Source organism: Drosophila obscura, unplaced genomic scaffold (genome assembly GCF_018151105.1).
Source record: "Drosophila obscura isolate BZ-5 IFL unplaced genomic scaffold, ASM1815110v1 contig_186, whole genome shotgun sequence".
Classification (NCBI taxonomy): domain Eukaryota; kingdom Metazoa; phylum Arthropoda; class Insecta; order Diptera; family Drosophilidae; genus Drosophila; species Drosophila obscura.
In genome coordinates this window covers 9,175,290-9,196,508 of record NW_024542774.1, presented here as the reverse complement: position 1 = coordinate 9,196,508, position 21,219 = coordinate 9,175,290, and the positions used below count along the sequence as shown (strand labels likewise).

Here is a 21,219-nt window from a genome sequence, read left to right as displayed (position 1 = left end):
CAAATAGTTTTATCCGATAGATACATCAATATTCTACAAGACTGGCTAGTTTTTAGAACGCTTTTTTATTGGATTGTTTACATAATTAGGTTCAAGCATAAACAACATAAAATGTGACGTAGTTGTTGATGGCGCTGCCAGACTCATGCAATTCGTAGTTTCTACGGGGTGCCACACCATGATATTTTGTTACCCGTTTCATTACCGATTCGCCTTGAACTGATCTGGCAGCCCTAAAAACAAAAATCCGCAAAAAAGAAGACAAATTTTCCACAAAAAGGAAGAAGAAGAAGAAAAATGTTCCACAAAAATGAAGAAAAAAACCTCTGCGGAAAAATTTTCCGCAGTATTTTTGTGCGCTAAATACCCCCTGGGCGACAATGGGTTAACGTTCTATTTTATTGATTGAAATCGTATTCCACGATTTTGATATTCAGTTTAATATTACTAGCTATTTGGCCCTCTCAGTCCAAAACAAATAATTTTATGCAATTCCTCAATTCCTTCCTGTCCTAGATAGACAAGTTTTTACTTATTAATGCATATGTTTTGTGTTTTATAAATACATTTATCCCTATTATCTGTACCCGTGAGCTGCTAATTTGCGTTAATATCTTTAAAACAGAGACTGCGTAGTTTCTGCATTAATTGGAGCCTGAAATTACAAACAATATCTCATATCAATAATACCCATTTTCCCAAGGCATGCAGCTTGTTGCTCATTCCGTGCCAAAGTTGCGCAACAATGCTGCATATTCATTTCCCCATGTTGCTGAAAATGTTCCCATACGCGTTCCCGTTAAGAACATGCGGCTCACAACACGAAAATGAGGGGTAAGTCACCACGAAAGCGCTCTCTTCACCTCTAAAAAGAGAGCAAATTTTGAAAAACCACGATGATTTGCTCACGAACGAATAAAGTGACCAAGTCGAAAAATACCTTTATATACCAGAAAGTTGTTCAAAATACCAGTATATATAAATACCAGTTTTTGCGTATTTCAGATATCGAGTACGGCAACATTGTTTTCAGGGCAGTGTTTCAGCAATCGAGTACGGCAACGCTGTTTTTGTTAACCGCCTATTCGCCCAAAAGATTGCTGCAGATTGTGAAATCGCCCGCTGCGAATGGCAAATATAGTTCTAAAAGTGCTGCCGAAAATAGGAATTGATTTGCATTTCTGCTCGGCCTGAAATGTTGAAATACGACTGTTTATAAACTTAAAGGAATAAATAAAGACTTCCATTAGTGATAGTTATTAAAATAGAGTTAATTTTATCAAGTTCCCACTGCCAATAGCGAAAACGTATGTGTGTGTGGAGCCTCGCAGAAAGTAAAGGCGTGTGTACCATCTCATCTCACTAGACCAATACAAAACTCGGTGCAAAGGGAATGTAGAGGAGAGTGATCCTTCTTCAACAGCCTGTAGTAGATGGTGAAACTATTAACTATATATGTATCTAGCGCAGGACTATCAAAACGCGTGTGCTGTGGTTTTATTCCCGAAAAAACGCACTCGGTAAAGTGTGTGAAAAAGGCAAAAATGTGTCTCCGCCAGCGATAACGGTACTTTAATGCACTCTCTCTTGGCAAAAGATGAGCCGACAGCCGCACCTATAAAAGTGGGCGTTAGGTGTGCGTTCGGAGAGGAAAAACAATTTGTTTGCTCAAAAGTTTGCAGCTTCACCCGATTGTTTAAACAAATTCTAGGATAAATAAAAATAAATCCTGTGGAAATACCAATACACACCTATATACATATACAGGCACACGCACTTTCGCACACGCACACTTACGCATGACATAAAAAGGCAGAGAGAGAAAAAAAGAAAGAACGAAAGGAACAAGAAGCTCCAAGCAGCATCGGCGCGCGTTGGTGAGATATGCGGGAAGAGAAGATTGAAAATAAACGTGTAGTAGAGAATTTTTGAGACACACACACACACATACACACATCCGCCCACCCACACACGTTCTCTCATCCCTCTTACTCTGTCTCTCTCTCTCTCTCTGTCATTTGCTCCATCCTTCTCTCTCGCTACTATCCCGTTTGCCGCCCACTTACAAACCCACACACCCACCCACACACACCACACTGTAGTGTATATATATATATGCGCGAGGAGTGTAAGCTTTGTTGTTTCTGCTGCTGCTGCTGCTAGTGCTGCTCTTGTTAGCCGCCGCCACGGTGGAGGCTGCTTCTGCTGAAGCGCAAATGGCAGACCCTCTGAGCGGGCGCTGCTTGTGAGAATGTCGTAATGGCAAGAGAGGTAAGTGGCGCACGTTGCCTGCCCGCCGCCCCATGGGCCGGCAGGCGGTTAATCATTAATTGCTCCAAAATGTTCTTGCATCTTGCTGCGCCATCTATTCAATCAGCTGCTCTCATTACACACATACATACTGCACACATCTTTATCTTTCATCTCTCATCTACTTTAACCTCCTTTCAGCAAGCACGTTGCTTGGGAGCGGCTATCAAAGAAATACTTTTTAATATGGTTACACGAACGCTTTTCCACCGACGCTTTTTTACTGTCGTGAACTTATACTTTTCGCTGTATTTCTCTGTACTGAAGTACAGGTCGGCGTGAAACGTGAAACGTATCATGTAACAGCAGCGTAAGGAATCATCCGGCTGTGCGAATATTATGTTGCACACAATTTGACATTTGTAGATACATATGTATATTGAAACTACTGGGATATGCATATGCATCTTTACAGGCAGGGCTTAGGATTTACATAAGTTCTCTTATTTAAAAGAAGGGTAATAAATGCGAATTGCAGCGGATAGTCCGCAACAGCTTGAAACCGTTTTAGGCCTGCATTAGTCCTTCTCCCTGTGTGCGTGTCCCCTCTGCAGCTTGTGTACCTCTGTGTGTCTGTGTGTGTGCATGTTTTATGCAGTTTCTTCATTTCGTTTTGCTTTGCGGGTGAATAGCTTTGACCCAAATAACTGGGGTAATACTTACGCCCCACACAGATGTACCCCCATCCTCCCCTTCCCCTTGTCCCATGTAACTGTAATGTTGTTGTTTTAGGAGCTTATCTCAAAGGACTAAAATATTTTGCATTTTTTGTTACCAAAAATTTTTTTAAAAATTCCTACACATTCCTACAGTTTCTGTTAACAGCAATTGGGCGTGCATGTTAATTAAACCTTAACAGAACGGGCTTACTTTAATTAAATGCAGCCTGAATCCGTTACATTTGTGCCAATGTTAACAGTGTGCTGTGACAGATTTAACAGGAAATGTTAGATTTAAATGCAGAGAGCTAATCTCTCACTACTCAACATTCCCATTTCAAGACTGGACAGCCTAAAACACACATTTCGAAATGTTTTCACCCAAAAAATGCAAGGATATTCTCTATTTTTCTTGAGCAAACATTTGACAGAGTTCAAAGATCGAAGCTGATTTGGGGACAAATACATATGTACATACATGTGTACACGTTCGTTAAGTTAACATATTCCGGTGTCGAAACCAACCAAATGAAATCGAAAGCCAGGTTGAAGTTACTCCTGATGGCGATCCCAGATGTTGAAGGGAAGGAAAGGAATACTTGTGGAGCGTTCGTGTGGGGTGCGCGCGCGTTTTGTTAGCTTTAGCGCGCCCCGATTATATCACATTGATGCAAATGTAGGCCAAAGCACAGCCAAATGTTAACTGTGAAACAACAGTGCCCGAAGCAGGAGAGTGGACCGTGGAACGTGGAGAGCCCTGCAGTCCGAACAAAGTTTCAATAGAGAAGTAAAAATGCATTAAATGTTCTCGCAAATAAACGGTACAAGTTAATGTGTGTTTGAGCCAAGCAAACGGCTCTCCTTTCCTCTCCTCAATCTGCTCCTCTCTCCTCATGCCCATGGCCTGCAGTCCAATTCGCTTTCACTCTCGCTTGGCTCTCTCTGGCTCTCACTTTGGCATGCTCTTTGTCTGTCTGAAGGAAGCTTTGGGGCTGCATTTCACGCGCTCTCGCTCGTGCCGCTGCATGTGCCCCAGCCCCAACGGAAGCAGCAGCAGCAGCATCAGCAGCAGCATTGGCAGCAGCATTTCACAGTTTGGTCTGCCAGGCAGCGTGCCATAGCCAGCAAGGATGCTACTTTCTTTTACGAGCTACGTGATTCCGCTGCCTCTTCGCTAAAATAGATTTAAACCCTACACTGGGCGTGACAACTGCAACGGATCAGAGTCCTGCAGAGCCAAACGAGAAAGGGTGTTTTTGTACCAATTAATTAATAATAGTCAAAAGTGAAGAGTGAGCAATTGATGGAAAATCAAAAATTGTAAATTGAAAATTGAAATCCAAGGCGAGGCGAGGCGAATGCACCACCAAATGAAAACTCGTCGGTTTCACGATTCGAGGCGGAGGCAGAGCGCCAGGCGCGTAGTAAAGTGAAAGTGCGAAGGTCAACCCGTGTATAGCTGGTGCTGGCGCTGGCTGTCCGCCCTGACCTGCCCCAAAACACGAGGCGACGCGCCCCAAAAGCGAAGCGAGAGAACAGCAGACCCTCTGGTTTCTTACCAACCAAAAACAAAAAAAAAAACAGTTAATTAAATCAAATACATTTTTACAACCAGAAAAGAACAGGACAAACTAAAAATAAAAACCATTTCGGGTGTGCAGTTTTTTCTATGTGCGTGCGTGTGTGTTTTCCTTACATTTGTATGCCAGGCAACAAGAGCCACTTTAACGTTAGGTTTAACTATAACTAGAACGAATTTGCCCCCAAATAAGCCAAAAAAAAACGAAAGCATTTAGCCAGCATTAACTGTACAACAATAGGCATAGGCGATAAGCTTTAATTTTATAAACTTTTCATAAAGTTTGCAAAACGGTTTTTAACAGTGTACGCGAAAGTGCACCATGACAATTTTATATAACTGTTTTTAAACAAAAACGAAAAGAGAAGCGCAGCAAAGCGTACTGAGCAGGGTCAGAGAATTATAAAAGAAATAGAATAGTGAGAGAGGAGAGGAGAGGAGAAAAGAGAGCATTAGAAGCAAATGAAAAGAAAATTAGATTCGTTCTGAACGCAAATGAGAAGCGAATCGAGTTACAGATTTTAAAGTGCATCGTAATTGAGTTGTTTAGCGAAAGAGTGAACACAATCAACCAGCAGCATGCTCCAATCAAAGGCAGTGCCCCATGTGCAGTGCTAGCCTTGAATCGGAATCGCATTAGATATACACACACATACAGGCGTAGGGTGAAAACAAAAGCACAGACAAGTCCAAGAATCCGGGCATAAACGTGGCTGGGAAGGGGGATACTAGTGTCTGCAGCAGCGCCGCCATGTGGTCGAACGCCCTGTGCACGCTGGGCGTGACGAAGCCACTCTGCAACTGCCTCAGCATCAGACAAGTGGCAGCCGCGGCTGCGGCGGCGGCCCAGGTCACACAGGGGGGCGTGGCGGCTGCGGGTGGCATGGGCGTGGGCGTGGGTGGTGCGGCCATCACAACGGGACCCACATCGATGTCCAGCGGTGGAGTCTCCTCTGGGGTAACAATAATCCCTCCAAGATCCACTCTCACTATCACTATTACTCATTCATTCCATTCATTCATCGATTGCCGTGGATTCCCATTGAAATTCCCATTTCAAACGCACATGGATCCAATTCCGACAAGATTAAACAAAAAACCCCAAAAAGAAAAAATCATGAATATAGGAATCCCGCTGCCTTTTGCCCCATTCACATTCAAATTAGTTGAGGGGCATGCCACACTTCGTCTGGCGCTGTTCATTTATTAATTTGAAATTTTATAATGCCCCCAACCACCCCTCGCTCTTTCACTCTCTTTCGCTCTGAAAGACGTGCGGCCAGCCAGCCAGCTTGGCCTGGCCTGGCCATATGGCATCGGGGCGCAGCACTGACCTATCCCACAGGACGGGGGCGAAAGCCCCATCGAAAAAAGAGCACGAAAAAAAATGAAATATTTTATGAAAAGTTTTCGCAGTTTTTTTGTTGTTGTTTTCTTCTGTTTTGTATTTTTGGCGTCGAGCTGAAAATGTCAGAATGAATTTTTTGTAATTTTTCAAACATTTTATTTTTGCCACAGATGGATGATGGGGCGGTGCACGGGGGGTGGGTGCCTCTTCTATATATATGAAAGCCAGAGAGGGAATGAGAGAGCTTCTTCCTTTTATATTATTTTGCTCGTGTGCTGCACTCGTTACTGGGTCACTGGAGCGCCACACTCATGTCCTTGCAATACATTAAACATTGGAGCTGCTGCCTCTTCTTCGGCTTGCTCTCCCCATCACTCTCCTCATCCTCCTATGCTGCCCACTTTTCGCCTATTTTTTGCTGCTGCTGCTGCTATTGCATTTGCATTGCAGCTGGCTGCTGGCTGGCTGAATCTTGTTATTCTTCTTCGTTTCCTCCATTCTGTTGCTGAAGCTGTTACTGCTACTGTTATTCGATTAACAGCCCCGCAGCTGTGTCCCCTGTTAACCGTATCGTTGCTCTCCTCGCCATCTTTTTTGCTGCTTCTTTTTCTAACGTTTTTAATTGGGTTTTTTCCCTGCATTTTTGCCATTTTTTGTTGCCAGATTTGGGTAGATCCCTTCAATCAATTCCGATTCGATACCCCTGCAAAGGCTGCGTGGCCAGACCAGACCCCTCCTGCGGCCTCCTGCTGCTGCTGCTGTGGCCTTGACATTTGCGCCCTTTTAACGAGCACAAACCACAATTAGTGGGCGGAAGATGTTATGATGCTGCCTGGGGGCTGGATCTGCTCTGATATGCCACACCCACTTGTGAATTGGCTGCGCAGCGTTGCACAGGTGTCACGCCCCAGATGGAACTCCCATATCCCCACCACAACACACATGCTCTCTTCCAATGCTACATGCATACATACATACATACATACATCCATTCTTCATAATCATATGTACAAAATCCGACTGCGTCGGACTAATCCAAACTTGTCTTGGCTTTGCTTTGCTTTTCCTTTCGCAGGAGTCTCGCGGCAAGAGACCACTGAAAATCTGGGACAGTTGGCGGAATGTGCGTAAAGGCGTTGTAGTTGGGACATTCGAGGAGCTCTTGGTGCGCGGCAAGGACAAGTTGGGGGTTCCTGCTTCAGAACCAGTGCGCGTTGTTCTGGAGTGCGATGGAACCCAAATCGAGGATGGCGAATACTTTCGCACCCTGGCCAACAATACGGTCTTGTTGCTGTTGAGGCAGGGCGAACGCTGGTATCCGACTGGAGTGGATGTCATAAAGGCTGGTAAGTCTTCCACTCCCACTCCCACTCTCCACTCCCAATCCCACTCCCAATCCCTCCCACACCATAGCAAACGACCAATCTAATCTTATCTGTTGCAGCCATATCAGCTATACCGAAAATCGTCTGTGAGACGATCCATGCACTGGAACTGCACGATGAGACACCATCGTGGAAGATTATGGATAACAAAGGGCGTGTCACGGTCGTCCTGCACTGGGATCAGCGGCAGGGAGGCGGCAGCAGTGGTGGAGGCGGCGGTGGGGGCGGCGGTGGCGGCCTTGGCGGCGGCGGCGGTAATATATGCTCCGGCCTGGGAAGCAGCAACGGGCTGCTCTCCTCCGACAAGTACTCGCCCTCGAAGAAGGGCCTCTCCGCACAGAGTTCGCTGGACAACAAGTCGGTGTCGTCGCAGTCATCGCAGCCGCGCTACGCCAGCCCCCAAATAACGGTGATCAGCGACGAGGGTCCGTCGAGTATATACCATCCCGGCGGAGTGGTCCTGCCGCCAGGAGTTGTGATACCCGGCGGCAGCAGGCGCCTCTCCAAGCAGGGCAGCTCCTTCGACAGCACCGTGGGTGTGGGGGCCGTGCATGTGCACACGCCTGAGTGCGCCCACCACGCCCATACGCCCAGCAGGGCTGGCAGCCCCAGCACCACGGAATGCGACTTCCACTGCTGCGCTCTGCACGAGGAGGGCCGCAAGATAGCCGTGCACAAGAGCGTGGCCACGTCGCCCATCCAGGACGGGAGCTGCAGTCCCCAGCCGGCAGCGACGCTGGGCATGTCATCATCGGTTATGGATCCTATGCTGGGCGGCAGCGGCAGTATGCGACGCTCCTCGGGCACCAAGGGTCACGTGCGCTTCCTGGACATCGCCCCAGAGCGGGACAGCTCCGAGAGCGAGACGGAGAACACGGTGATGGAGGACGACAAGACGACGACCGAGAAATTTCTGCTGCTGATCGATCAGCTGTCGGTGGACCAGAAGCGCCATCTCAGCATCAAGGACATCGGCATCATTCTGGAGCGCCTCAACTCCAAGATACTCGACGTGGAGCGTCTGGATCGCGAGTCCGAGTCGGATGACTGCTACAACTGGACGATAAAGGCGACAATACGCGGCGATGCGCTCCGCGAGCTGGGCGTCATCTACAATGGCAACTACTATGCCATTTCCGAGCATCCCGGCTACAAGGAGGAGCTCGAGGAGAACGGCGAGGAGGTCGAGGAGGAGGAAGAGGAGGAGGACGAGGAGGATAGAATTTAAACGAAACCAGATACGGGCAAATGCAAATGCATATGCAAACCCATTCATAGCCACTAAACAATACACACATTGCAGATAGATAATGCTCAGAAGAAAGGTATCAATAAACTAGCGCATTTTACAACTGAAAACGAAACAAAAAAATTATAGGAAAACGGGAGGCTGCATCGCACACAGACAGACAGATACACCATGAGACATACATACATACATATACATATATATATAAAAAGAAATTAATATGAGAAATATGAGAATATAATAATGCAAGTCGCACATTGTACAATAGTGAAGTAAGCATAACTAAATTCAGTCCCAAAACACACACAGACACGACACCACACCACACAAAAATCAAAGACAAAGGTAAACACCCCCCCTCCCCATGTGTAAACGCAGTTTTTGTAGCATTTAGCGAGTGAATAGCGATATTGAAACGACAACCCGACAGCCCAATAAAAAAAAAAGAGCACTTGCATACCATTCCTCCCAGAAAGCCCAACAAATTCTCACCCACACCCACTTTGTTGTTATTGTTGTTGTATAAAAAAAAAAACGTAAAAAACGTCGTCATGTCATGTTCCGTGTACCGTATGCCAAACGAGCCTTATTTAGTTGGATAGCCCATAAATATAGCCGACTCCGACTCCGACTACGAGCGTCACTTGCATAAGTCGAAATCTAATCTAAATCACGTGAACTCTAAGTTGCCAAAGAGAAGATAATAACAGAGACTATAAATTGTTGTTGAGAAGAGAGCAAAGAAAGCAAGAAACAAACAAACAAAGAAAGAAAGAAGAACAAAACTGTAACTGTAAACTGAATTCAAAATGTCTAAATGTAAATCAGATCAGATCAGTATATTGGTTTGTACTCGTATTCCATATTCCTATGTGAGAAGATCCTCAGTTCCTTCACTACTCTATAAATTATACATAACAGATATGATTACGTTGTTATTTTTAACCATAATTCCCAATCAGAATCCTAATGCCAAACTGCCGTTATTTGTAGTGCTGTAAAACGTTGTTCAACGTACAGTGAAATGAAAACGTAAAAAGCGTTTAGAACAAGTGAAAACAATAAGAATACTGCTCGCAAAAGCCTGATATCGAACGAAGTATTATATAGAGATTATTGTCACACATTGAGTTGAGCACACACACACAACCCAACCCATCTACGTCCCATGTTCCTAGGCGGAAATATCAGAGAAGGGAGCAACTCGAAATTAGAATTATAGATGTGTGCATCAAGAAACAAAAACACTGCCAAGCCCGACATCATTAAATCACAATGTAGTTGATTCATCATCATAGCATTTGTCCAGTTCCCGTTCCCCGTTCCCCGTTGAGTTTGGCTTCCCGATCCACTGTGATCGTTCGGATGTCACGCAAATCGAGCTGCAACGGAAGGGCCCTCCCCCCACCCTTTAGCATAGACATACCCCGGAGTATGTATAGTCACAGTACAGTTAGGTAAAACGAATAAATGCGTATCGATGTCATTGGTTAAACTATAGAATTGTTATTGCAAATCGAATGCAAATCGAAGCTGTACGCACAAGCACAAAGCGGTTTTCGGCTGCGATCGAGTCGAGTCGAAACGAAGCACAAATCTAAATGCCGTGTGACGATCGTAGCAATCGTGTTTCTTCTATTCCCCGGCAGTCGTAGCTGGTCTACGTTGCTCGCAACGATCTCGCTCTGTCCCTGTGGGCGGGCCATACACTCTCCGAAATTTTCCACACTTCCCGTTGTCTGATCGCCGTCTGATCCGAACGATCCGAACAGCACGCGTGCGCTTCGAGAAGCATAAAGAACCAAAAAGAAAGCAAACAAATGGACAAATAACGCAATCACTTCCACAGTTAAGATCAATCACACGTCTGTCTTCTGCTAAAAAACTAAAAAAAAAATAATAATAAAAAAACAAAGAACAATGAAAAATGAAAGAAACTAAGATATTAACGAAATGATTTTTTAACATGCATTTGTCCAAGGCACAAAAACAAAAGGCATTAAACAGAGAAAGATATACATAGATAAAAGCGAAACCCTAGTATGTATGTATAAATTAAAAAAATTGGATAATTGATAACGGATAATAAGTGGAAAGTTGAGCGAGTAGGAAGCCGCTTCCAAAAGCAGAGCAGAGCAGAGCAGGATGACTGTTGTGGGGCTGCCTCCGAAACGATAGCGACAAAACGAGAACTCACAATTAGCAGGCGGAAAACAAATTCATTAGCGTTGTTTTAATTTATTATTAAGTCGAGAACAGAACGAATGCGCTGCTCGTAATGTGCAATCCAACCCAAACACGATGATCATGGGATGAATACAAAAATATATGTATGCATGTGTGTACTGTATATACTACATATGTATGTATATGTGTGTATATATGTATACTATATACTTGATGATTAAGCCGCAGAGTACAGAGGGAGCGTAGTGGAGTGGAGTGGAATGGAGTCCGATCGAGTGAGGTGGAAGTCGAGTGCCGACGAGAGCATTTGTGCGTAGATATATACATGCGTATGTGTATATATATATAGAAACGACGATCCGATACCTACATATATACATATGTAAATGCCCCAAAGCGGCATTGCATAAGAATAAAACGAGAGATTCCGCAGCACATCGTATATACATCAGCATGTATGTACGTATGTGTATGATAACTCAGCTTCCATACTGATACAGACTTCTTCAACTGACTTCCATAATCATAATCATTGTTAACAATTAACTATAGATGATAACGCTTTAAGAGACAACCACATCACACCACCACAACACACGGATCTTGAGCTTGATCTTGATCTTGTTCCCTCCACATCATTCGTTGAGTTTAGTTTAGGTTCTGTTGATCCCCCCCTCAGACTCTCAGACTTGTCACACACACACTCTGTGTAAATGCAATCAGTTAGATTTATAAGATGAATAAACGAATGACAACAGAAAAAAAAAACAAACACACTGACAAAACCAAACAAAACAAAACAAAACAGAAAATGTGCTGGAAAGTAAGCGAAATGAATGATAAATCGCCTCCCGGTTAAATGCATTAAAATGTTTTGCAAGTACTCGTAATATCCATACTAGATGGCAGGGCAGGAAACGGGGAAGAAGAGCCTTAGAGGAAAGAAGTCATTGTTGCAGGCAGCCGAGAAGATGAGATGAAGATGTCGATGCCACATTATGCGTTAAATTGTTTTAATAGTGCGAATATTACGAATAAATTGATCAATTAGCATATACAACAAAAACAAAACAAAACAAAACCAAAAAAAAAAAAAAAAAAAGGAAACCAATCAACAAAACAAAACATATTGCAAATTGTTTTTATTCATTTTGTTATACGATAAACAAAGGCATTAAAATAAAACTAAACTAAAGAACAGAAAAGAAGAGCGAAAATGATGCGAGATTAACAACAAATATAACAGATTAACATTTATAAAACAAATTATATATATATATAAATCGATATACACACACACCACACAAACAAACAAAAACATACAACATTGAGCAAGAAAAAAAATTCATGAATTCAATTAAAGCAAAGTTTAAAGATCAAGGGCTCATGTTTTGGGGAGGAATCGAATCGAATCGAATAGGCAGACAGGCGACTAAATTTGTTCAGGCGAATGGCGAGGAGCGAAAAGCGCAAAGGAATAGGATGATGAGCGAGGGGATCGAGGAAATCGAGTTAGGAGCTATTATTAAAACATTACGTTATATACATAATAATAATTATAATAAAAAGCATGGATAAACATTAAAAACATGTGACTAAGAAAACCACACACACACACACACACACAAAAAACAGAAAAGAAAACCTACAAACAAAAGCGAAACAAAAATGGAAAAAAAAACACAAGTAAAAGTTCATATAACATTGAGAATCAACTAAAATTAAACAACATTTCACGATGGGTAAAAAAACGTAAACGTAAAATAAAAGTAATACAAAACAAAAACGAAAACAAAACAAATAACAATAAAATTCGATTACAAAAAAAAACAAAACAAAAACAACAAAAAAAAAACCAACAAAAACAAGAAACATGAACAAGAAAATTACAACAACAAAAGGTTATTTATGATGCGATTTAAACAATAAAAACGAAAAATAAATAAAACGAGAAAAAAAATACAAATTTAAACAGAATTTGAAATTGTCTTATAGATTAACCGGAACTGGTTGATAAACATCCCATTCCTCCCATTCCCCAAACACGCAACTGATCTGCATATATGTATATGTTCGTGAGGGGGAATTACACACGAATCGCAATGTTTATTAAACATGAACGAGAACTAAAGGTTGCCTACGTTCAACAATAAATTATTGAGCCAAACATTGAACAGTTTATTGCCTGCTCGGGGCACGCTCAACTCTCGGGGATCTCTTACTCATACTCATACTCATTCGCGATACGTTTACAGTGCGTTTCATAGGCACATACGTATGTACATATGTATGTATGTATTGTGAAGGTCATACTTTCAGTGTTAAACGATTAAATTAATGTATTGAAGCGGCTAGAAATCTAAGTAAAATTCCACGTATTTTGTTGAGAAAAACAAGCTATCAATCACAAGCTATGAAACGCACTGTTGTCCACATACACGTGCGAAATGCAAGTAAATAAAGCTTACATATGTAAGTTCCCATGGCGCACATGCACGCATTCACAGAAATCGGCTACAATCAGTTAAATAGTTAAAGCTAAGGCCCTAATCATCACACAAAAAACAACGAAACTCGGTCTGAAATATTGCTTGGGCAATTCACAAAGTTATATACGTAGGAATAAAGAAACAGCTCAGACAATATACTATACATATATACTAGTATTTGTTACTCATCTTAGATAAGGCACTCAACGTCAAGGGGGGGTCCGGGTCCGGGTCTGTCTGTCTGTGCCTGTGTCCGATTCGCCTTCAAGTTGCTAGAACAGCAACGGCATGGGAGTGTGATTGGGTGGGGGGGTACATATTGTAGTTCTGTTTACGGGGTGATGGTCCAGTTAATTGAATTAAGTAAGTCACTTATCGAACGCGTGACTAACAGTTAATTGTTTGCCTCGATTAGCAATGAGTTGCACATTTAACCTCACATACAATTGTCTGTTTATCAGATCATTCATCATCATTCATACAACCAACTTATGTACATAGATAGCTGCTAGTATACATATCTAGGGTTACGTATGTCTGTGGCACATATGCATGTATGTATATGGTATTGTCTTTATTCGTTGTTGTCTTATATAAGTTAACAAGTGCGTCTAAGTATATTAAGTTAGTTGGCTTTGATTAGGTTTATACTAGAGATTATCACTAAAACATGGAGGGTGACGGACGTTGACTGGGCTGGGCTGGGCTGGATTGGATCGGATCCCTGCACTGGGCGCAAGAATGGGGAATTTGGGGAATTAAATGAGCTGCTCTGCTGATCCTCCCGCTTGGAGCGGAGCTCATCCTGGGGTCTGCAGCTTGCTGCTGCTGCGCGAGAACAGCACCTTCTTCAGTATGCTGGGCTGCCACTTAATGGAGCTTTTCTTGCTCTCCGACGTCGTGGAGATGTTCGAGCTGCTGGCGCTAAGCGTGCGCTCGCGTTCCGTGGCATTGATGGTGCTAATTGAGTGCGCATGCCGCAACGGTTTGCCGGTTGTGCCGTTCAAGTTGCGCGGCGTCTTGCCAAAGCTAATCTTTATTTTTCCAAACAGCTTGTCCTTCCGCTTCGGCTTTGGCTCCGGCAGCGGGGCACTGGTGTCGCCCGTCATCGACACAATTGTGGTGTCCTCCTCAACAAGCGCCTTGTAGCTGTAGTTGGGCAAATCGGTGACATCTTTGTCGTTGATCTGTATCCGTATGCTAGGCGTGGTCACCCGCTGTGGCGGCATCTCCTCCGACGGCGAGGGTCTGTGCGGTGCGTGAATTGTATTTTGGTTTACTGAGAACAAAACGGGGGAACGGAAATTTAACTCACGTTTGCACTTGCCGCGTCGAGTATATGGAGAAGGCGTCCAGATCGTGCAGCGATCGGGCCAGCTTGTCCCAGAAATTATATAGCTTGGAGTCGCCGGCGTACTTGATGTGTGTGTATATGCCCAGCGTCTGCGGTATGTGCATGTCGGGCTTGTACAGTATGGGGATGATCTTTCGCGTGTGATTCTCTACGCGAACGGTGGAGGGAGAAACGAGGGGGGGAACCTGTAATTTGGACTGCCCTCACATGGCATGCATCTGCCACTTGGCACTTGTCAGTTGTCACTCACCGATCTGTATCTTTTGGGTGAAGTTGACGAGGTACGTGTTCTCTGGACTCCGGAGAAACTCCTCAGTGAGCACAACAATCAAGTGGTTGCAGCGGGTGGCCATGAAGTGGGACAGCTGCACGTGCTCGAAGGGCACCCCCATCAGCATGTCGCGGTGTCGCAGGAAGAGCTGGAAGCGGACTCCCCTCCGGTTAGATGGGAGGACACAGACACACACAAGCGGAACGATCTGGACTCACCTTGAGATTGTATCGCTCGGACTCCAGGTGGTTCATGATCTCCGTGGCGTGATCGATGTCAGCCTCGGCGTACAGCACACAGGCGTTGTACCTGGGCAGGGGCTGGCCCATTTGCACGCATCTCTGGTCATCGTCGCTCAGTATCTGGACGCTCTGACCCATTGTGATGTTGTTGGTGTTGCTGCTGCTCTTGCTGTTGTTGTTGGTCTCGATGAGAGTGGGCGGGCGGTTGGCCTCCACCAGAGCCTGCTGCTGCTCCTGCCTCACATTGTAGCGCCTGGTGTCCTTGACTGCACGGATCAGAGGAGATCATTGGGGATGATTAGCTAGGTACGAACATGGGGACGTGGGTTGTGGCCGGCACCTACTCAGATTCTCCTGGATATCGTCGCACACATCCCAGCGATCGATGATGCCCAGAAAGTGCTCCAGATGACCGACCTTGGCGGTGTCTGGATTCCGCTGGCTCCAGCTGCTAAGCACCAAATCCATCGGATTGTTTGCATACTCCTCGACGAAGCCACGCTGGTGGGCCAGGGCAGCGATGCCCCGCCAGTCCCGCTCGTAACCCTCCTCCGAGTGGAGTACCTTTTTACGGTTGAGCATACGGGCCAGTTGATTGCGCGTATCCGCACTTAGCTCCGATAGTGGGGTCTGATTAAAGCCCCCCGAGCCCGGCTCCTCCGGCACAACCATGTTCGGATAACGATAACGCTGCTGCCGATTCAGATTCCGATCCCAAGTCAAGCCACTGACGTCAGTGGCGCTGCTATGGGTATGATGGCTATGGCTATGGCTATGGGTATGGGAATGGATAGTCGAGTGCTGCTGCTGGCATACAAATCGAGGGCGCATTCGCACTTGGCGTTTATTTGATTGGAATAATTGGTGTTTGTGTGTCTCTGTCTCTGCCTCTGCCTCTGATGTTTATCAACGATAGCAACGTTTATCAGTGGGGGGACCAACAATAAAGAGAAGCGCGTGAGTTTGCTATTGTTTTTGTTGTTGTTTTTCGCTTTCTGGTTCCTCTTCACTTTTCCTCACAATTTACTCTTTACTCTTCCGTCGTGTCTTATGTGATCGCGCGGCCCCAGATTGCGGACGCGGTCGGATGGAACTGGATGTGGCCTGGCGGGAGTACGCGGGCGGGCGGGTGGTTGGGTGGTGATGACGGACAGAACGGCCGTGCGCGAAATGTGGCGAGAGTGACCTCCAGCACCTTGCCGCGTCACCGTCACCAGAGAGCAAGCGCCGACCGTGTTGTTTATCTGTCTGCTCAGCCTTTTCGACCGTCTGCGTTTTCGTCTGCGCAGATGAATTTGTTTAAATATTTTTATATATACCGCACACACACACACGCCTAAACACAAAAATAAATTTTAATAGCCGTTTTTCGAGACCGACTGCGACCTGCTCTGGTGTGGATTGTTGTTTTTCTGTTTTCTGCGACTCGTTCTGGTTCTGCTTTTGAAATATGTTTCTGCTGCGTTGTCGTTGGGGGATCGCTTCTGCTCTTCCTCTTCGCAGCACTGTTGTTTATTTTGGTTCAGTTTGTTCTGGGAAAACTAAATATGTATATGCACAGCTGCTGCTGTTTATATATCTCCCGATATCGCGCACTCTATTTGCCTTTTTAATTGCCAATTAATTCGAATTGTTTCATTGTTTCAAACGATCGCGATACACTATACCGTTTTATGTACATGCCCAGAGTTCAGCTCAGGAATTCAAATTCAAACGAACGAATCCTAAATTCTAATTGGAAATAGGTGCATGGTTCTTGAATGCAAACGGTATGGGATTCTTCCCAATTTTAATTATTTAAATATATAAAAAATCGAATTGGAGCTCATTTTGTAACGAAAAAATGAGCACTCAGTGTGACCGCGGATTGGTCGTCTGACCATACCGAAACATATCAAAATATACTGAAATATACCAGAAATTGATGAAAAATACCGCATACGCGCCATCTGTGTATGGCGCTTCTTTTTCCTAGTTCTACTCTTCAGCACTAGTGGCGCCTTCGTTATAAATAAACGTTTTTTTTTTTTAAATAGTCAAATTATAAACATCCTCGCTACCATTTTAGCGAGAAACCCTCCCAAGAAGAAAATTCACTCGCTAAGAAATCTCTTCCATTTGTAAATTCAGTTTATTTTCATTTGATTTTTGAATTCTTGTTGCGCATTTCAATACTTTTCCAGTTACAAATACATTCTGAGATATACTACACATGTGACACAATTTGATTTTGGTTTTGCTTTTGATTCAACATTTTCTGCTTGATGAATAAAACGCTGAATGCGTTCAAATGTATTTTATTTTTAATTTGTTTTCGTTTATAATTATTTATGTATTGTATTTGTTTTACGTTTACGTTTATTTCGAGCAACAATTAACATTTAAAGTTGATTCCTTTGCATCAAGTTTTGAAGTTTTATCAGTTTTTTTTGCGTATATTATGTGTGTGTTTTTTTTCGGATTCTTTCGATTTCCGTTGTTAATTAATATTAATATTTATTTATGCGGTTTGCAGAAGCCCATTTTCGTGTACTCAATTATTGTTTTTTTTTCCATCTGTTTCCGCTTTCCTATTTACATTAGTTTGTGTGTGTGTTTCTTGTTCTTTGTGTATTCTTTCGTATTTTCATTGTAAATAATTGCTCAAAATGGATTTTGGGCACCAAAGTCTCTCGTTCAAAGGCTAAAAAGTTTGATTTTTGCGGGAAACAATTTTGATTTATGGGTTAATACTCAATATTCTGTTTGCAGTTTTCTTAACCTGTGTTTTCTATTTACTGTTTTTCTGTTGTGTTCTGGCCAACAAATGTTACGAGTATTTCCAGTATGTACCTTCGGCTTCGCTTCGGCTGTAGTTGGTTGTATTCTATATGTTTGTTTTATTGTATAATAATTCAGCTTACAATTTACACACTTAGCTCTACGCATAATTACAGACAATTTATTTTAGTTTTGTTAATTGTTTGGTTTCCTTGCATCGTTTGCTTTAGCACACGCTTCAATTAGTTTTGCAAACCTAGTAAATATGATGTACATATCTCTCCCATCTGCCATTTCCCCCATTCGAATGCCCCTCCCCCTCCCCCTAAATGCCATTACTAAGTATCGTACTTTTTCTTCTCGTTTATCTATAGTTGTGTTTTGTGTGTGTGTGTGTGTTGTGTTTCTCTTGGCCATATTTGATGTCTGGTCAAATGTGAAATTGATTCCTTGACCGAAATGCAAATCTTATAAATCTGTTTATCTGTGTTTGTGTGTGTGTGTGTGTATTCTGCTTGTGTTTTTGTATCTATTTGTCCGTCTGTCTGTCTGTCTGTCTGTCTGTCTGTCTGTCTGTCGTCGTCGTACTCGTAATGCACTCAACACCGAGCCCGGCTTAATGCAAATTCAATGTTTATTTCTGAAATTTATTTAGCTAATTTAAAGCTTTTCATTTCCTTCACTGAACCTCTCTACTCCCCCAAACCCACCCCCCTGAAACTCCAACACATATGCATGTATGTCTGTATATATATATGTATATGCATGTATATCTACTCGTATATATGTATGTATGTACATATGTATACCCGAGGGACAGCCAGTGTTTATCTTCATCTGTTTAGATCCAATTAATTGACTGTCCGGCAACAAATTTGGACACACAAAATCTTTTGGAAAATGTTTTCCGCCTCCAAAAACAGGTAACATGAGATGATAGGGGATACATACTATATAGGAGCTGAGCGAAGCGGGGGGTACGTTCACAATCTTGCAAAAGCCTCCAATGCTGAAACCGATATAATTTTGCTTCAAGCTAAAATTCTCGTTAAACCTGCAACTCAGTTAGCATACGAAAACTGAAATTATATATAGCACTATACATATGTATGTATGTATGTATGTATGTATATGTAGATGTATGTATATACTCGTATGGTACACAGCGATCTGACCGGACCGGGGCAATGCGATTCGTCTTTGTCTTTGTCTGCCCCTTGGGCCACAAATTAATTGCAACATTGAACACCTAAAAAAACATTTAACCTTTAGCATAGTTTCACTTAATGTAATACCATTTAAAATTAATTCGACAACAAGCTCGTTTTGCACTTAAGTAACAGTTTCACATCGATCCGCTAATTTCCTAACATTTATTTACTCGTCTGCTATTTAGTTAGTTATTTTTTTTTATTTTATTTATTTATTTATGCTATACAACAATTATTCTCGCGATTCTGTCTCCCCAATCTGGCACAAGTTTTTTTTGGTTTCCTGCTCCAAACAATTGAATTTTCGCTCCTCTTTTTGGGGGTTTTTGGGGGTTTTTTTTTCAGTTATGCATAGTATTATATTTATTGTTATTTTATGTTCGAAATGTATCTCTGGAATACTCGTACTGTACTGCCTCTGTTTTGCCTTTTCCTAGTTCCACTGCCAGTTCTTCTTAGAGTTACAAAAACTTTTCGTTTCGTTTCGTTACATTTTCTCAACTTTACTTTCTTTAACATTTACTTAGGAGTACTTTTATTCAGTTAACAACTTTTGTAGTTTCAAATACACATAACTATCGACCAAATTTACTTTTCTATCGACGCCACTCGTTGGGGATAAAATCAAATGGGGGAAAAGCTAAGCTAAATAAGGAAAACATTTGGAAACCATTTTGCTAATTAATTAAAACTTAAAAATCGAAACCTTGGCTTTCGTTATTTATCTGGAGAAGTGGCGTCGCTCCTTAATCTCATCGGGAGATACAACCCCAAGCACAACAATTACACACAAGACAATCCGTTCTGGTCCGTTCTGGTTGCCAGTTGCCCTCTGGGAATACGCCACCAATTAAGAGATAAAATCATCATATGATTGGTTCAAGTAAATCAAAAATTAAAAGATTTACTAAATTAAATAATTTGTAAGTAAATAAATAATCCTATTTTTAGTGAGAGTTTCCCATGAGGTGTGTGGGGTGCAAACCAGATCGGACTGTACTGAGAACATTTACAATGCCATCGAAGCAAACTCTACTAACAACATTTTGACTATTGACTCTTACTTAGCACTAGACTGGATCACTTTTGGTTTTTACTTTAATGTTACTTTAACGTTTACTTTAGTTTAATTCGCGTTTCCTCTGCTCGTCTGACAATGGGGTGGGGGGGGTCTAACCGGTTGCTTCATTTCTCTCATTTATTGTGGATACAAAACAAGTGGTGCAGGGTTTCTGCCGAGCACTTCGGAGTGCTGCTGCTCCATTCTATGCCTTTGATTTGTTTGTATTTTGTTGTTATTATTTTACCTTTTGTGCGCATAACATTTGTGTAGGGAATTGGGCGGGAAGGAAGGAAGAAAGTGTCTGGACAATAGCGAAGATAGCGGAGCAGCTGGCAGAAAAGAGATAGAGAGGGGCTGGGAGTACTTCCCCTGTTTGGCTTGTCACAAAACTTGTTGCCGCTTTGACACAGCCATCTTGGTCGTGGTATCTCATCCGGCCGCATCTGCCCTACTCGGGTGTCACTTCCTTCCTGCCGCTGATTGTGTCCTGCTGCTGCTGCTGGTGCTGCTGCTGGTGCTGCTGCTACTGCTCCTGGTCGGAACGTGTTATGGAACGTGCATATGCATCTCCATCAGATGTTGGCGCTGCAGATTCAACTCCGTTCGATTCTTCATCATCCGCGTGCGCTCCATGTTCTCCCGTATGTTCCGCTCGTTCTCCTGCCGGACTGTCGAAAGCGGAAGAGAGTGAATAGTATCAGTGGGAGGGTTAAGCAATGGGCTGATCTGCATGCCACAAAATAAGTACTAAATACAGATAAGTTTAGCTCTAATGGAACAAGTTATAAGTCAGCTACTATTTGAATATTTCACTGCACGCTGCGCGTTGTTATCCAGTTGCATATCGTCTAAACTGCAGTTGAAGTAAATGCCTGTTGATGAATTCTTGAATATAACTTTCATCAATCCAGACTATTTACTTTAAGCACAGTCCAACATTATTTGTTTCGTGTTTGCATTCGTGTTTCGCATTTCCCGTTGGTTTTCCCCGCTTGTTCTGTTTCATTTTCGGTTACGGTTACGGTTACAGTTACGGCTACGATTGCCGTTTCCGTTTCCGCTTTCCGCTTTTCGTTTTTTGGTTATCGCGTTCGCATATGACACGGATATAT

General features: G+C 43.1%; 3 protein-coding genes across 8 annotated transcripts in view; 1 reads left to right on the top strand and 2 right to left on the bottom strand.

The window, feature by feature from the left end:
- Window positions 1-1,081: 1,081 nt before the first annotated feature.
- Window positions 1,082-8,931, top strand: LOC111080917. Of its 2 annotated transcripts, none has more exons than XM_022376770.2 (3): window positions 1,082-2,271; window positions 6,972-7,242; window positions 7,341-8,931. In XM_022376770.2, exons 1-3 carry the CDS (start codon window positions 2,260-2,262, stop codon window positions 8,507-8,509), a joined length of 1,452 nt encoding a protein of 483 aa, XP_022232462.2. In that variant the 5' UTR covers window positions 1,082-2,259; the 3' UTR covers window positions 8,510-8,931. The 2 variants fall into 2 exon arrangements, with proteins under 2 accessions (XP_022232462.2, XP_022232461.2); XM_022376769.2 differs by lacking the exon at window positions 1,082-2,271 and adding an exon at window positions 5,003-5,506.
- Window positions 8,932-13,401: 4,470 nt separating this feature from the next.
- On the bottom strand, window positions 13,402-16,881 carry LOC111080918 (myeloid differentiation primary response protein MyD88). Its single transcript, XM_022376772.2, has 5 exons — window positions 15,418-16,881; window positions 15,050-15,339; window positions 14,811-14,979; window positions 14,522-14,708; window positions 13,402-14,454 (listed from the first exon to the last, which is right to left on the bottom strand). The coding sequence occupies exons 1-5, from the start codon at window positions 15,902-15,904 to the stop codon at window positions 14,007-14,009; spliced, it is 1,581 nt and encodes a 526-aa protein (XP_022232464.2). The 5' UTR covers window positions 15,905-16,881; the 3' UTR covers window positions 13,402-14,006.
- A 310-nt stretch (window positions 16,882-17,191) lies between these two features.
- LOC111076131 overlaps window positions 17,192-21,219 on the bottom strand; it is a 70,018-nt gene continuing 65,990 nt past the window's right edge. For 4 of the 5 annotated variants that reach the window (XR_005967700.1, XR_005967701.1, XR_005967698.1 and 1 more), the window contains one exon: window positions 20,687-20,775. Coding sequence is in view for 1 of the 5 variants with exons in the window: in XM_041592836.1 (XP_041448770.1) it covers window positions 20,654-20,775 (122 nt within the window). In the remaining 4 variants the exon portion in view is untranslated. Of the gene's footprint in view, window positions 20,776-21,219 lie in introns of all 5 variants that reach the window. The other variant, XM_041592836.1, reaches the window with a different exon arrangement.